The following is a 17,922-nucleotide window of genomic DNA, read 5'->3' as shown; positions in this document are numbered from 1 at the left end:
ACTGTATATTAACCCAGGTACCACTGACCTGGGGGTGGGGCAGTCAGGACAATTCTCCAATTCTAGTATTGCTCACTGTATATTAACCCAGGTACCACTGACCTGGGGGTGGGGCAGTCAGGACAATTCTTCAATTCTAGTATTGCTCACTGTATATTAACCCAGGTACCACTGACCTGGGGGTGGGGCAGTCAGGACAATTCTTCAATTCTAGTATTGCTCACTGTATATTAACCCAGGTACCACTGACCCGGGAGTGGGGCAGTCAGGACAATTCTCCAATTCTTGTGTCTTTTTAGGAGTTAGCTTTTTAACTGCAACATATGGAATACCTGTTTGTTGCAGCTTGTCAGAAGCCATCATTCAGACATTCACAGCCAATCACAGGTACTATATACAGCAATAATTATGTCAGTCATTAAATGACTGACCTTAGTCTGTGGTTGCAGAACACATAAAAATCTTGGGTTAGTCTATTTCTATAACAACACTCAGCTCTAGAAATACTCTATCCATGACCTTTTCACCCTAATACGTTGCACATTCATTGGCTAAATGATGTTATCGCTGTGTACACAAGATTATCATTAGGAATTCAAATCTCTCAAATCAAAAACTGAACAATGCAATTAAATCTATTATAAGTAACTTTATTTAATCTGTAATGATTAATGGTCACAGAAGAAAATCCAACAAATTATATAAACAGGTGACGTAGCACCAAAATTTTAATCCTCTTACAGTAAATTTATACTGTCTTGAGGCTGGCACAATTAATCAGGCCTTCAATGTTGGATCAACATGTCTACTTTTGTACATCTAATTTTAGAATTAAAGCTATGCAAACCCAGATTATTTTAACCCCTGGCAAAATTTTCACAACTTTGCAATCATTTGAAAAATGTCATGTAAATGAAAAATTCAGAGAAATGTTCTCAACATGTCAATTCATAATTTCCAGATAAATTTTAAATAACAAAAGGTTTGAAATGGAGTCCTTTCTATAAATTTTTTATCCTGCATAGCTTGTTTAAAGAGTATAAGTTTTTGATTTATTGTATAACTGAAATACAGCTGAAGTAGGATGAGATTGTACAGGACAAGCATCATCATGAATTGTACAGCACTTTATCTCTACAGAACTACATATAACAATATCCACTCTTCTGTCTGCTTAATGCATTTGTATACAGAACTACATATAACAATATCCACTCTTCTGTCTGCTTAATGCATTTGTATACAATACTGTACATTTCAGTATGTGAAATAAGCACAAATGTCTGAAAACTTGTTCAAATTTTACATGTTTCAAATATCCATACCCTTATTTGTCAAGAAAACAAAACTAGATAGCTTTTCATTACCAACATATGGCCCCTATATATGCAGTAAATATATCTGGCAATGATGTAAAACTATGAATTTATACATATATGTACATCTTATGATTGTGATTAATGACACTCTCACACTACTAATTAATTCATTACTACAAACATTCAATGTAACAAAATGACAAGGGTGTTTCTCTTTAATGAAAGACATGATTTTAAGTTGATAAAAAAAAACTATGAATGTAATCATCACACAAACATGTCCATCATAAATAAATAGACCCTATACCTAAATTACTTATGAGACAAGGGAAGTTGCATAACTTCAATTCTATAAATATCTTTAATCATGATGGCTGACACATTTTTTTATACAATGCTTGTTACAGGTTAATTACAATATCTGTAAAGGACACCAACTTCTTGCAGAAAATTGCACTTTCATGACTGTTCAGACATAGGGTGTTTTAGAATCACTGCAATCAGATGAAATGTAAATAGAGTGCAATGGACTTTTTTTTTTCAAATGAATGTCCAATGAGATTCCAGAGTTAGAATGCGAGGCCAACGCAATTTGTTGCCATGGTGAGATAATTTGTCACTATAGCAATGAATTTATCACAGTTTCCTGTCTCCTAGCGACTAGTGTCTGGAAGACAATATGGAGTAAATAAGATGATATCTAATGGCAGTTTCCATTCCTCTCATTAAATGACATGTCTAAATAAAGTTTTCAAATAACTGCAATTGGCTGGTCTTTTTCCCTTCCTCTCAATCACCATCATATCTTTTACCGCCTTATCAGATGGCCTCTCCATTAAAAGAGCGAGAGAGGGTGATTCCATAAAAAATTACAATTATTTTACATGGCGGACTGTCTTCCTGGTTGATTATTGCTATAGGGGTTTTCTGGGGGGGGGGGGGGAGGGGGGGGGGAGGGCTCAGTGGTCCCTCTGGTCCTCTAAACTCTCCCTGCTTCCTGCCCTTCCAATTTCCTGAACAATTTCTGCATGCTCATCAAGCATCTGCTCAAATTGTTTTTTCCTCTTCTCAGCATTTTCCTACAAGTACACATTAAATAGTCATGAAAAAGATTAAATAGTTTTAAGTTTCACTCTATTGACAATGAGGCCAAAAAAACTTTGAGATATCTGAGGTTCGAGATATTAACCAGAGGTTAAAATAAGTAAAGGAAATGTAGCTGGGTCTATTTCCAGCTCACTTCGACATTCTATGGTTTTCGAGATATTGATGTTCAAGATACCGAAGTTCAACTTGTATAATCCTGTGGGGATCCGGGTTAGAATAGGTCCTCAGTACCCCCTTGCTTATCATAAGAGGCAACAAAATGGGGCGGTCCTTTGGATGAGACCACAAAAACCGAGGTCCCATGTCACAGCAGGTGTGGCACAATAACGATCGCTCCATGCATGCTCAATGGCCTTAAGCCCTGAGCATATAGGCCTAAATTTTGCAGCCCTTCACTGGCAGTGGTGATGTCTCCATATGAGTGAAATATTCTCGAGAGGGACGTTAAACAACATTCAATCAATCAATCAATAAACTTGTATAACAAATTACATGTACATTTCATTCCCCAAAGTGAGTAAAATTAGAGTTTTCTTTGTGAGACTATGACCTCATCAGAGTATGTCACTCTCAGTGTACAGTTACCGGCCTCTCATAATATTGCTGCATAAGGAATGTCTGGCAGATATTTGAAGAAAAATGTATTGAAAAAATCAAGAACATGCCTATTGGTTTTAAAAAATTGGAAAAATGTTAGCTGAATATCCAATTGATCTATGATAATGCAATGGGAATGGGACAGATCTTGTCTGATTAAGCTTGATACATGTTGATGACCTATTCTTTGGTCTTAGGCAATCTCATTTTTAATGCTCTTTCATTACACAGTTATGGCCTGAACGGTAAGGCAGACAGACAAAACAAAATCTGCATGCAGGAGGCAGGGCAGGGGGTATCATAGTACTCTAAGCACAAACTAGATACATTCATATGACCAGATTTTAGTGTACTAATACTGTATTAAAGGAAATGCCTTAATCTATGAAATCGCATTCGCACACAAGAATTGTAAATATATTATATCTGTGGACTATTGGGAAAAAATTCTATCATATAAACATCCCCCCTATCCTCTTCGCTCCAGTCGGAGCATAAGGTCAATACAAGACTATCATATAAACATAGTTTTGTTGATCTTTTGTGTATTTTCACAAGCCTCATTTTAAAAGTGTTGTGGCCTCTGATCACATTGAGGACATGAAGAGATTTCCGTTTTGTAAGTGTGGCTGTTATTCAAGCAATATAATTAACATACTTCATTTCACAAAGCCATGCATAAAAGAAACACACATGCATTTTTTTCTTTAAAAAGAGCAAAATTCATCCATCCAAGACTTTTGATAGCAATTATAGGTAAACGTTTGAAATGCAGTTTTACTGAAGTGCTGATTGAGATGACTTGTCCGTGTCCCTGTAATATTAGCTTTGAATCATTGTTATCTATGAAAGTTAATTGTTAATGAATTAGTTTCAAATTTTCTCAACAACAACAAAAAAAAAAAAAAACCCAAAAACTACTTTCAGATATTTTCAAAAAACTTTATGGGATTCTTGTTTTTGTCAATGGGAAACTGTCCCCCTGGAAGACAATCAATATATCATAAAAATTAACCAACAGATTAGATACAGATCACAAACAGTAGTCAACAAACAGACAGACAGAGGGGGGGGGGGCATGGTGGTAAGAGAGCTTAAATTTGACCTTCTGCTATGTAGTTTGGTTATTTGATTTATGAAGAAATGTGGTTAACCAACTCATTAACAACTAATAAAGCAGTTATCAGGTCATCGTTAACTCTCACAGGGAGTTATAAAATCATTTATCTCTGACTTAAACACTCTCCATTATTGTCATTGTCCCCTACAAAACAAAACTGTCCCCCTACTCCTCATATTTTTATTTCTTCTTCACAAAAGCTAAACATTCACAGGTCCTCATGTGGCCTATATAATCATTTCATCCTTTTCAGTGTCCATTATAAATGCACATCAATAGGGATTTATTTTCATTCATCCAGCCTAAGAAGTCATTAAATAGGCTGACGTCATGCTTCCAACCTTTACTTGCAGAAGAAGGATTGTTGTCAAGTATTATATAGTATTATCATGGAACCAGGGGGGAAGTTTCCATCAATCACATTCACAAAACTTGTATCCATTACGGCTGATCAGACTCCCAATATCAAATAAAACATCATAGGTACAATTCATTATCTTCATCTCCCAAAAACTTGTTCACAAGAAAAGGCTTTTGGTTGTTAAATTCAGAATTAGATTTCACATACATTTAAAGTAATCTTAAGTTATATGTAATAGACAAAGTGTCTATGTGGAGGAGAAAATAAAATATTGTCAAAGTAAATTTTTGGATCATCATGCAAGACTGACTGAACATATTCATTTCCTGTCGTCTGCTCTGATAATGCAATTTGACAAGTACCAATCTTGCTTTGATGATAATCTAGAAACTATTCTTGCAAAACAGACATCTTGGTTCACGCATCATTAACATTGGAAATTTGATTGTCTTAATTTTACCATACATTTCATCAACAGTATTATAGAAAAGTAATTATGATATTATAGATTTCAGAATTTAGGAAAGAATGAATTAATGATTGAAAATCCAATTTTAATTCAAGGTGAATACAAATGAATGTACATCCTATCCTGTGTGAAAAAGATTGATTTCTTTAGGAATTGATATACATCGTACAGGAATGTACAAATTACTAAATTTTTGTTCATTTATTACATTCTAATGATGATAGACAGCATGAACTTGTGATACAGGATAGGAAAAAAAAGATCCTGTACAATTTAATTTAAACAGTTGAAATCTGACTATATCAAATGTGGCAACACAATTAAGACATTAATGTAACATTTTGGAGGTAGTATGTGTCTCTAGGTCTTCCCTCTGTAAATTTGAAATGCATAAAATGAGTGTTTCTCCTTTTGGATTTTGCTGATCTGATAAAAAAAAAAAAAAAAAAGTAGAAAAAAGACCCTAAAACCATGAAATTTGCATTTCTCTGAAAAATAAGAACCTCTGGTCACCATAAAATGCTTATTATTGTCTTAATGTGTCCTGAATTACTTCATGACAGAATTGTGGGTTCAATTCTCCATATTGGAAAGTGTTTTTGAAATTTTCAAGGAAACAAATACATGTATGTAGAGAGAATAATACATTGTTTCCATAGTGTGTCACTACATAAAATGTGAAATGTATAGTACTGTATAATATCTCGCTACATTCCTCGACAATTCCTGCAATATCTCGCTCGAAATGGTCCATCTTCTTTAAGATGAAAATATACCACAAAACCCAATCCCTCTTGGGCAAGTCAGTACTGAGTTTTTCTTGTAATGATCTCATATATTTTGACCTCTGCTGTCAAGCTATTTTTAGTGACCGTGATCTTCGGCCATGACAACAAATAAAACTGCTGAGAGGGAGAAAAGAGAAATAAATAATGCAATTAAACTTTTACTTGCAAATGCCAGCAAAAAAGAGATATGTCAAAAACATGCAAAGCCAGACATTGATCCCCTAAAAAGCCTTAAAGAGAAATCTTCACATTAGATACATGCAACAGCGACTAACTAGAAATGCATGCTGAACTCTACAGATAATACAAGACCAAACAACTGTAACAAATGTTCCATCATGACATGCCTTTTTTTCATGGTGATATTTACAATAAATAGCATGCTACTGACTTTGGTTAGTGAGGGGAGACAATTAGATATGTGAGGTCAGAGTAGATGGAAGTCTTTACCTTGATGGTTTCTATGTACGCCTGAGACAACCTCGTCTTCTCCACCTTTTCACTTATTGAGGTCTTACGGACATTGCCTTTTATGGGCGTGGCTAAAAGAGAGCAGAGAAGATTGGGATGTAGAAGACGGTATCACCAAACTGGACTTTTGCCCCTAAGTGACCTTTGCCCCTAAGTGACCTTCGTCTCTAAGTAAACTTGCCCATAAGTGAACTTTGTCCTTTAGATGACCTTTAAGCCGAAGCAATCAGAAGTTCTAAATATACTACTCTGAGAAAACAAGAACCATATTGAGATATTGCCCTATGAATCAATGAATGAGAAATCTGCACAAATCTACCACTAAATGGATACACTTTGTACCAATATCCCGGAATTCTAGAGCACCTGCTATGTAGGCGCAAATTTTTTTTTTCAATATTTAGTTTGCAATAGCAGAATCTTCAAGATTATATACATTACATTGAATGATGTTGTAAATCATCTTTCCATGCTCTACAGACATTTCTGGAAATAGCAGCAGATATTATTACTGTCTGTTCCGACCACTTTTGTCTACTTAACCACTTGACGAGTAATTTCCTCCTGTGCTGTTTTTCCTCCATTGACAGCCCAACCCATTGATCAGGAACACATATTAATTGTTTTTTGTTTCCAACATCCAATGTACTGTCTGCTGACGCGCATGCACAAAATGTGTATCATAAACAACAAAATTTGAACTCCAATGACGCAGATAAAAATATTCTTCATGTTACAGGTAAAACCTGAGTAGACTTATCCAACAGAAAACCCCAAAAGGTATACTCATTTGACCCAGAGTTGCTATCAAATCAGGAAAAAAACAAATTCTAAATGATTTTGACCTCATAGACCATGTACTGAAGGGTCATAAAAGTTTTGAACCCATAAATTCAAACAGAAAACTCTTCATCAAAAGTTGAAATACTTCATCTATATTTTGATTTTCCCCAAGGTATATGTAAGTAAGATATGCACTGAGTACCCATCAGACTGTTAGTATCTTCAGTTTGACGCAGGAATATCAAGTTGGAAAAACTAAATAGATGGTCAAGGGGAGAAAAGACTACTCCACAAGTCCAGTCATCTCATTGGTTTAGAGCATAATCAGAAACAGAAGCATGCCGAAACACTGACTATATTTATTGTCTTCTCTGTCATATGCCTCGTCTTAGATGTTAAAAGTGTGCATGCGTTCAGTACCGGTTGACATCCATTCATGAAAGTGCACAATTCTAAAAAATCCTCTTCAGCCATGAAAATACTTCAAGGGTTATAAATTTCTTCTATTTTTATGGAGTACATTGGGTTTCTTTTTCCTCTCCCAATCCATCACAACTGACAATTAATCATATAAATTCAAAAACACGAAACATTAGAAACCAAAATAAACCCCAAGATAAATCCTCATTCTTCTCATCTCTTTTTCTTATGAAAAAAAAGTAAACATAAAGCACCACATTCTGACCAACTTCTCTTCAATAAATGCACCATATTTAGATACAAACAATCTCTTTGACCCTGTGAGCTTCAACAGATGTCCCATGATTTTTTTGTCTTTGAAAAATTAATTTTATCTGATGATGATGATACATTGTATTAAGAAAACACCACACAGTTTATATCAAATTGGTTTTAATATAAAACTAAAAAACATATTTTTAAAAAAAACAACAAACAAACAGAAACACAAAAAAATTGCAAGCCTGAGTGGTTAATGTTGTAGTAAGAAGCACAAAGTACAAACAGAGGATACATACGTTCTTGAAGTTCTTCTTCAGGTGAGTCAATCTCCACCTGCCCTGCCTTTCCATGCTCATCAGCCACTTCAATTTCAAAACCATCTTTCTTGTTACTGGAGGAGGGTTTCTCCACAGTGTCCATCATTTTGTTGGTCGGATTGGTTTGGTCTGGTGAGTTTCCAGAGTCCTGCCCAGTGCTTAGTTTCATCGAGATCTGCACTTGCTTTCCTCCTTCTGAAAAAAAAATACCAACTAAATGTACTATGTAATCAACGTTCTAAAACTATGATCTGATAAATGAAATTTTGGTATATCTTTGATATTTCAATAACTATTAGAAGTTTGTCACATTTCAAAACCCAGCATTCTAGACTCCTCAAATTAAATATCTATGCAGCATCTTCGTTATGACCTTGAACTTTGATGTCAAAATCTGTACGTCTATTTTCATGTAAATACAACATATGAAATCTGTTAGTGAAAATGCTAAAGATTATTCATGGCCTTTGACCTTAAAAACCTTGACTTCTGTCCTTTTGACCTCAAATTCAAAATAAGTCTTACTGCACGGCTATAATCTACTTCCAAATCAAATATCAGAATTCACGTTACAAAAAAAGGTGTTAATACACATACATGTGGACAAAGCAAGTACTAAATGGCTCTGCTCGGGAAACATCAATAATGCTGATCATCACGGAGAAAATCCAAATTAAGTCAGCTAATTATTACAAAGTGCAGGGTTTTTTTTCACAAGTTTTGAGATCCTGCTATGTTAGTATCCATGATTTCATGATTGATGCCTTGAAGAGAAAAAAGTGCAACACTTTGAGGAGATAAAAGTGCTCCTTTTTCACTTTTTGTTCTTTGTTGACATTTTGAGAAACATTGAGACACTGATTAAGAAAGTTTGTAATTATAACAGTGTTAACCTAGAGAAAATGAGAAAGTGACACAGAAAATAAATCATATTCCAAAGTTTACAGCTCAAAATGTGCCAGTCAGCCATAACGAATTCTCTGTGAGGATTCAAATTCAGCAGCAAATTGCTGCATTTCTCCCCATCCCTTAAACCAAGTGTCAATTACTACTCCACCACTGTCAATTAGTTTTCAACTAATCAGCGTAAAAATAATAATGGTTCAAGCATGTGCAGAAGATATTTTGGGCCTTGTCAGACATTAATTAACCTAAAGCACATCTCTCTCCCTCTCTGTCTTTCTGTTTCTCTCTTTCCCATCTCTCTCCTCTTCTCTCTCTCCCCTGTCTTTCTCCTCTTCTCTCTCTCCTCTTCTCTCTCTCCTTTTCTCTCTCCTCTTCTCTCTCTCCTGTCTCTCTCCTCTTCTCTCTCTTATCTCTCCCCTGTCTCTCTCCTCTTCTCTCTCTTTCCTGTCTCTCTCCTCTTCTTTCTCCCCTGTCTCTCTCTCCTCTTCTCTCTCTCCTTTTCTCTCTCCTTTTCTCTCTCCTCTTTTCTCTCTTCCCTGACTCTCTCCTCTTTTCTCTCTCCCTGTCTCTCTCCTCTTCTCTCTCTCCCCTGTCTCTCTTCTCTCTCTCTCCCCTGTCTCTCTCTCCCCTTCTCTCTCTCCCCTGTCTCTCTTCTCTTCTCTCTCTCTCCCCTGTCTCTCTCCTCTTCTATCTCTCTCCCTCTAAGTGTCTTGACAGATCAAAAGTAGATCTCCTCTAAATATGAATAATGTGGCAATAGGGTTGCAATTGGTGGCAATTAATAGCCACATGCCCCAATTGTCATGGGAGAGTGTTCTTATACCAAAGCCCCAACTGTCCTGGGAGAGTACTATATGCACTTTTACCCAATGTACAAACCCTGACTATTCTGAGGCAGTACTATATGTACATGCATTTATACCAGCCCCAACATTCCCAGGGTGTGCTATATGTATTTATACCAGCCCCGACAGTCCCAGAGTGTGTTACATGTATTTGTACTAGAGGTACCAGCCCCGACAATCCCAGAGTGTGTTACATGTATTTATACTAGAGGTACCAGCCCCGACAGTCCCAGAGTGTATTACATGTATTTGTACTAGAGGTACCAGCCCCGACAGCCCCAGAGTGTATTACATGTATTTATACTAGAGGTACCAGCCCCGACAGCCCCAGAGTGTATTACATGTATTTGTACTAGAGGTACCAGCCCCGACAATCCCAGAGTGTATTACATGTATTTATACTAGAGGTACCAGCCCCGACAGCCCCAGAGTGTATTACATGTATTTATACTAGAGGTACCAGCCCCGACAATCCCAGAGTGTGTTACATGTATTTGTACTACAGATACTAATGACAAACCACAGTCAGAGAGATGATAGTTTGTATTACTAATGACAAACCACAGTCAGAGAGATGATAGTTTGTATTACTAATGACAAACCAGTCAGAGAGATGATAGTTTGTATTACTAATGACAAACCAGTCAGAGAGATGATAGTTTGTATTACTAATCAGAAACCACAGTCAGAGAGATGATAGTTTGTATTACTAATCAGAAACCACAGTCAGAGAGATGATAGTTTGTATTACTAATGACAAACCACAGTCAGAGAGATGATAGTTTGTATTACTAATGACAAACCACAGTCAGAGAGATGATAGTTTGTATTACTAATGACAAACTACAGTCAGAGAGATGATAATTTGTATGTACTACTAATGACAAACCAGTCAGAGAGATGATACTTTGTACTAAACAACATGCAGCTAATTAATTGCACATCAAGGTGTTCAAACACAGAGACACCAGAAATTGAAAACCCCATGTCCTCCAGGTATTCCTAGAGAACATTAAAGAACAAAGCTCTGAATCTAAGATTTTCCAGGTATTCCTAGAGAACATTAAAGAACAAAGCTCTGAATCTAAGATTTTCCAGGTATTCCTAGAGAACATTAAAGAACAAAGCTCTGAATCTAAGATTTTCCAGGTATTCCTAGAGAACATTAAAGAACAAAGCTCTGAATCTAAGATTTTCCAGGTATTCCTAGAGAACATTAAAGAACAAAGCTCTGAATCTAAGATTTTCCAGGTATTCCTAGAGAACATTAAAGAACAAAGCTCTGAATCTAAGATTTTCCAGGTATTCCTAGAGAACATTAAAGAACAAAGCTCTGAATCTAAGATTTTCATTCTATGACTTTTTATCAATCAATTTCTAATTACAGTTTTCTCTGCAGGTAACCTTGTTGTTTGCAGATAGAGTACAGTGTTTCCTACATAGTTGGCAGGAAATTAAAGTTTCCCGGCCTGCACTAGAAAGTCATTATGTTGTGTAAATACACTTACAGCCTGCATCAGTTTTCCTTACTTAATTAAACATTGTTATATGAATAAATTGTAAGCTGAGAACACCTTAAATAGCCACACAGTACTGACCATGTTGGATTTACTGATACTACAAAGCTAAGTACATACACATCACTACATAGGCCCAAACAAGTCTGGTCTTACCCTACTGGAAAACATAGAGAAAAATCCATACACAACCATCAAGAATACAGCCTATAGCATTTTTATCCTTTTAAAGACTGGTATCCCTTCGTTAAGAGAAAATCTGTAAAATCTCTACCACAATCCTTATAAAGGAAAAAAAATTATTGATCAATACCGGATCCTTACAGATGACCAGGTTGTAATCATTTGTTCATATACATTCATGTACAGTTAATGATTAGACTCCATCAAATAAGTCTGTAGTTTTAAATTTCAGTATTAACAAAGAACAAAAATAGAACATTAACTGTGTTTCCATAACAAGAAATATTTATCAAATTACACTAGAAAAGGAATATTGATAAAAGGCAGAAAATTGTCACTTACATGAAAGCGATGAAGCAAAAAATGACCCCCACTTTGAATTATAAATCTGAAATACTGTGACGCAAATGCAACCAGGGTAATCCCGAGTCAGAGATTTAAACACGCTTGTAAATGAAATGAAAAATCTCCCCTAATGCATATTTATGGGGCTATGTTTAAGCAAGACACACACATAAAAAAAAATTAAGACTTTTACAGAATGTGAGGGGATGTATTGAATCTTTAATTGAATGATTTGTAATATCAATTCTTGGCTGCCGTACTCTAATTAAGTCTCAATAATTTTCATCTAGTCCAAAGAACATAATCTGTGTGTTAACAAGAGAAGTGGTACCTTACAGTGCTGAAAAATCACTGATTCACAACTTCAGCTTCGCTGTATTGGGAACTGATATAACTAATTCTGACAGACGTGTTTCGACCCATTCATCATTATCAGACACATAATATTATTTAAGCAGGAAATTTTTCGATTAATTCTACTAATCGAAGATTTGGATTTGCTAAAAATGAATCCAGTTCCTATTCTTATTAATGGAATATTACTTATTAATTCGCATCCAAACCTGCTCAGTCACCTCCATTACTGACTGATTTTAGTCATTTACAGCAAATTTTAATGCACAAAATAATGATTTTTACTTCACTATAACAACTACAATATTTCTCAATATGTTATTGTAATTATCCTAGCTTTATAACAGACCACTGAACTCACACCATGTAATCATTATCAGCTTAGTCCTACCTCAGCAGTATTTTTTGGAATATAATTTTCTTATTACCATGGTGACAGAGGACAAAAACTAATTAGGATCTGGTAGTCGGGAAAAACATGGGTAGATCTCTCAGAAACTGAATTACAGAGATCCACTCACATTCTTCAGTGAAAAGTAAAATCAATGTGTAAGGACCCCATAACTTGTTAGACCGAATCACGGTCCACAAGAAGACATCAGATGACATCACCATCGTCTATTGGTTTATGGATTGTTCTCTATATCAGTAATAAAATACTTCTTTTGATTGCATGCACACACTATGTTTAGATGAGATTCATGAGATGCAAAAATAACTCCTATCAAGCTCCTTCTACCAATTTTCCCAGAGTCTAAATACGGCAATCAGAGTGGCCAAAATGACTCCTATTATAGACAGGGATGAGAAATAAAATGAAATCAATGGCCTTCAAAGGTTTCAAAGAAAACACAGTCCATTTGTAAACAGAAAACTTTTTCCTTCGTCAATTTTTTAAAAACTCATTAGAAAAACCTGAAATGTACATCCTAAGAAATTTTCTCCACAGTACTAACATCTCTCTGTTCACCCCCACCCCAACACCTTGTGCTCTCACACGTAAATTGCATCTGCCATCTATATCAATGATATACTTTGTTTCTCTAATTTTTAATCCAAAACACAAATTACAAAATATTTTTTGCATTCCATGGCAAAAAAGATTCTAATTTGAAATCATCTTTTTTTTTCACACTAAACTATAACAGTTAAATATCAATAACAAAATAAACATGCCGGCTGCAGGTGCCTTATTTTTACAACATACCTGATGGTCAGCAGTTTACTTCATGAGTAATTGGAATGTGAAGCATTAATGACTTAATCCCCCAATAGGATGCGAGTGTTTGTGTTACAAACTCCGTATAACAAACCGCTACAGGGGAACACTAAAATTAGCCCGTCAACATACCACATTTATCTGTATACAACTAATATAAAGCTAATCATTTAAATACAGAAAATCTAAGGTCAACTGCAGGCACATTACTTAATACTTTAAATGACACTGAAACTCATAAAACAGTGAACATTAAATACATGTAAAAGGAATCCGTCTCTCCCAGCCGGAATATATACTCATGTACTTAGTCAACAAAGACCGACACAGTGTGTAATTCATTAAGATTCATTATAATGGACACTTTCCAATCCTAGTTAGCACACAATTGCAGCGTGCAATATACCATCAGTCCCTGAAGCAGTTATAGTTTTCATATAACAAGATATATTTGAATAACCCCATTATCAACACTGCAGATTAAGTATAGTCATTTGATATTACCACTTCATTAAAGTAATTGAGACTTCTATATATATACCAATCAGCACATTATATACCAATCAGGATATTGTAAACCAATCGGTACACTACATGCACTGCTCTCTGAGAAAAGCTAGTACAAGACACCTGTGCAACAATACCTGAGTTTCTCTTCTGCAGTAGTCCAATAAAAAAATCTTCATACCATTATTTGTCTCGTATATCATTCACATTTCCCACTAAGATTTTTACCATTCACAGGGCTAATCTACATATATTTATTGATATATCCTGAATTTATAATTGCAACACTATACAGTTTACTCACATGTCTCCTAAATATATATAAATAAATGCCACACAATCATAAATAGCTAACACCTGTGCCCTTTGATGTAAAACATACAGGGATTGTTCTTTGCCTCAGGCGAATTATCAAATTCTTATCTCCCCTGATATACTACAACAGCCTATGACGTAGGTCCAGGTTATCACTTTGTCAGTTCCAAATATTTTTTCCCTCCCTACCTAGATATATCAATAAATGTCTACTACTGTTTTACTATTCAGTGGCAGCACTTTATGGAGAGTCTTGGTGCTAGCATCAGAATATGTTATTGCCCAGGATTACGGAAAATTGGCACATGGGAGAAAAAAGCTAGGATTTGCTTATCTTTCAGTAAAATCATATCTAGGTTGAGAAATACGTAGCTTCAAACTGACCCATGCTGAGCTCTATCAATGGAGGACAGTTTTCCGAATCATGATCCCAAAATAGTGTTATACAAAAACTCCCCAAGATGATAAGGAGATGATGTAAGAAAAAAAAAAAACAATTAGAGCCGTAAAGAAAACATATCCAGCACTTCTGGAAATGGATGCGAATGTTTAAAAATAGACCTTCCTGATCATTGATGATTTTCAAGTACTTATTTTATTGTTCAACATATCTTTGTATTTAATCTGAATTGATAGATGTATATTACCTCATTTGCCAAACATTCTCATTCACAAAAAACTTTGGGAAAACATTCCAAATATTCACAAATTATGCAAATTTTATAGCAGATCATTTAAAAACAAAATGCCGGAATAATAAGTAACCCTAAAGTTACAAGTTTTTCCACTTTAGATTGAAAATGTGTACATGCAGCTAGCTTACGACTTCTGTCCATGTGGTACAGTGTAAATAATACAATAACAATGTCCATTTCATTCAATATAAACAAATCAGAATATTAAATAAACTCACCTTAAATAAAGTGTTGTGTCATTTCAATGAAAATTATAATCCAAAGAAAATATCAATACTTCTTTACATCTTTCTTCCTCAAGCTTGCTATAGCTTCGATGACGACACACTTATAATACAATATTACTACTCCCAGTGAGAAGCCTTTATAGCATGCACTCAATGATTCCTTTCAATGGGTAATCTTTTTTTATGCACATGATATAGACAAAACACTTAATTTAGAAAACTCTCTGAAACAAACTCTAGAAGCTGTGAAAGTTTTCACAGGAGATAAAAAACAATAAAAAGAGACAATTATCTAACAATTTACATTAAAAATCACTTTGCCACATGCTCAAGATTGCATCTGGCATCTATATACCACTGATGTAGGGGAAAGTTCCAATTGTTATAGACTTCCAGCAAAGAAGATCAAGTTGGTTGTAAGACAAGAAAAAGGCCTTGATGATTTTCAAATATATGTATACAACAATTCTTTCTTAGATCAGTCTTCATTGTTCAGAAAAAGTATAGCACCTAGTGGTTTAGTGTGATGATGACTGCTGTGGTTTTTGCATCCAACACTGCTGAGCAAATGCTGTCTTACAATTTGTCTGATCCTTTATACAACATTTTCAATAAACTTGACACAGCTGGAACAAACAATTCTAAGGTGTGTAAACAACCAAGTTAATGGAATTTTAATCATACTTCTTTGTAGCAATATCATGAGATTTTAAGACAGAAAAAAGATTTCATTTATTTCTGCTTCCTGATGAAAGAGTCACTTATAACTATACATGTTAAATCATGGAAGCCTACATCCATGCTAGTTGGGATTCACAATTATCGTTAAGGAACATGAAATTCACAACTTGTCCAGGGGCATTGATTCCTTAATGAATCATGGTGAACAGATCCATGCAGCCTCATAAATGTAAGGCATCGGATCTCTACTGTCTTTAAATACTTCTAAAGGATCAGCATTTCCAATGGAAAACTAATTTATCATCATGGCCAGAATAAACCCTTGGAAAACTAGCAGGAATCTGGTTCGTTAATCTATTATTTACCAGATACTGTCACAGAGTATTCTAGTTCTGGGAGAGAGTTAAGCAGATTCTAGGAAAGCTTGATGACTTCCATATAACACAGCACACAGAGATTCCAAACCACTTCAAATCTCACACATCTCATCTGTTTGCAGACACTCATTTGAGATTCTTCAAAAAGCTGCAAGTGCACATTTGTAGCAAGACAGTGTCTAAAGTAACAATTTCATCATCTTCTATTAGATTAAGCTTGAACTTCTCCCTATGATAATTTTCATCTTTGCTATATTACCAGTGTAAAATATGACTCAAGGTGACCTTGAACTATTGTCATCATGCAAATATTATCAATTATGAATTCAAAGCCCATCGTCATTTCTGAATTTTAAGAGTCAAGGTTTTGACATTATAATGCAATCTTTATATATAGAGTCAAAATTTTGACACAATGATATAATCTAAGGTCAAAATTTTACACAATAAATGTCATCTAGGGTCAAGTAGTGTATGTTAAGAAAGAATATATTCTGGAAGGATTTTTGTTTCACTCTTGCTAAAAAAAAAATTAAGGACTACAAAAAAGGAAATGATAACAAAAGGCAATCACTACTCTAGAGAAAACTCTCATGAGAGAAAGAAAGTGGCAGCTAATTAGAAAGAGAAACCGGTAGGGGTCAGATGCACCTACTTGAACTAGTGTTCCGTTTAATAGTGGCACCTGTGAAAAATATATAAATTAATATAAGATTTGCATTCCTGAGTTTCTAATTCATCAACCATATCACAGAATTCACAAACAAGTTACACATTAACATTGTGTAAAGGCTTTGTTATCAACAAGCTTTTAAAAAGGAATTCATTATGCTCCAGGTCCTAGAACAATATGGATTTTCTTACCATTACTGTCATAAATTTCTCAAAACTTACACCTATCTATACATATTAACATAATTACACCTATCTATACATAACAAATGTATGAGCAGGAAACATACCCTGGGTAACTTTGGTTTAATTGTTAATCTATGTTCTTGAATACAATAGACTGACACTAAAATTCTGGTTTGACAGAGTATATTCTACAAAGATTGTCCAATTAATTTGTGGACAAATTACATTTTTAGCATACATTAAAGATGAAAGTTTGCAAAGTGAGAACCTGGACAATTCTTTATAATATCTGTAAGTCTTAATCAGCAATGTAATATCCTAGCTAATCATCAGGGGATTTTTTTTTTCAAAATAAATGTTAACGAGCACTGTGTGATTACAAAGTTTTCATTTCACTACTTTATGAATAATTTTTTTGTAAAATTATTAATAGGAATGAAAGAACAAAACAAATAACCTGTGTTAGCATATTGATGACATATGATAATAATCTAAATAATATATGATTTTTTTTTTTTTACCTTTCACATACAATTCACTTGCATTCTAAGAAAGTAGTGAAGATAACGAACAGTGATCAATCTCATAACTCCTATAAGCAATACAAAATTGATAGTTGGGCAAACACGGACCCCTGGACACACCAGAGGTGGGATCAGGTGCCTATAAGGAGTAAGCATCCCCTGTCGACCGGTCACACCCACCGTGAGCCCTATATCCTGATCAGGTAAACGGAGTTATCCGTAGTCAAAATCAGTGTGCCAAGAACGGCCTAACAATCGGTATGAAACATGTCAGACAGCATTTGACCTAGTGATAGGTTGTATTGACGAACTAGATCGTTATAACAACCATAGAATTTGTGAAATTCTGACTTCAA

General features: G+C 34.9%; 1 protein-coding gene across 10 annotated transcripts in view; it reads right to left on the bottom strand.

Annotated features, from left to right (window-relative positions):
- Positions 1 to 634: 634 nt before the first annotated feature.
- The window catches only part of LOC125650529 (uncharacterized), a 71,571-nt gene continuing 54,283 nt past the window's right edge, over positions 635 to 17,922 (bottom strand). For 4 of the 10 annotated variants that reach the window (XM_056139220.1, XM_056139222.1, XM_056139223.1 and 1 more), the window contains 4 exons: positions 16,840 to 16,869; positions 7,993 to 8,208; positions 6,212 to 6,303; positions 635 to 2,398 (listed from right to left, as the gene is read on the bottom strand). In XM_056139220.1, coding sequence (XP_055995195.1) covers positions 2,279 to 2,398; positions 6,212 to 6,303; positions 7,993 to 8,208; positions 16,840 to 16,869 — 458 coding nt within the window. In that variant the 3' untranslated portion in view covers positions 635 to 2,278. The remainder of the gene's footprint in view (positions 2,399 to 6,211; positions 6,304 to 7,992; positions 8,209 to 16,839; positions 16,870 to 17,922) is intronic. The other 6 variants (XM_048878905.2, XM_056139226.1, XM_056139221.1 and 3 more) reach the window with 3 other exon arrangements.

This window comes from Ostrea edulis, chromosome 5, assembly GCF_947568905.1.
Source record: "Ostrea edulis chromosome 5, xbOstEdul1.1, whole genome shotgun sequence".
NCBI lineage: Eukaryota > Metazoa > Mollusca > Bivalvia > Ostreida > Ostreidae > Ostrea > Ostrea edulis.
The sequence above is the reverse complement of the archived record's forward strand: the minus strand, read 5'-3'. Positions and strand labels throughout refer to the sequence as shown.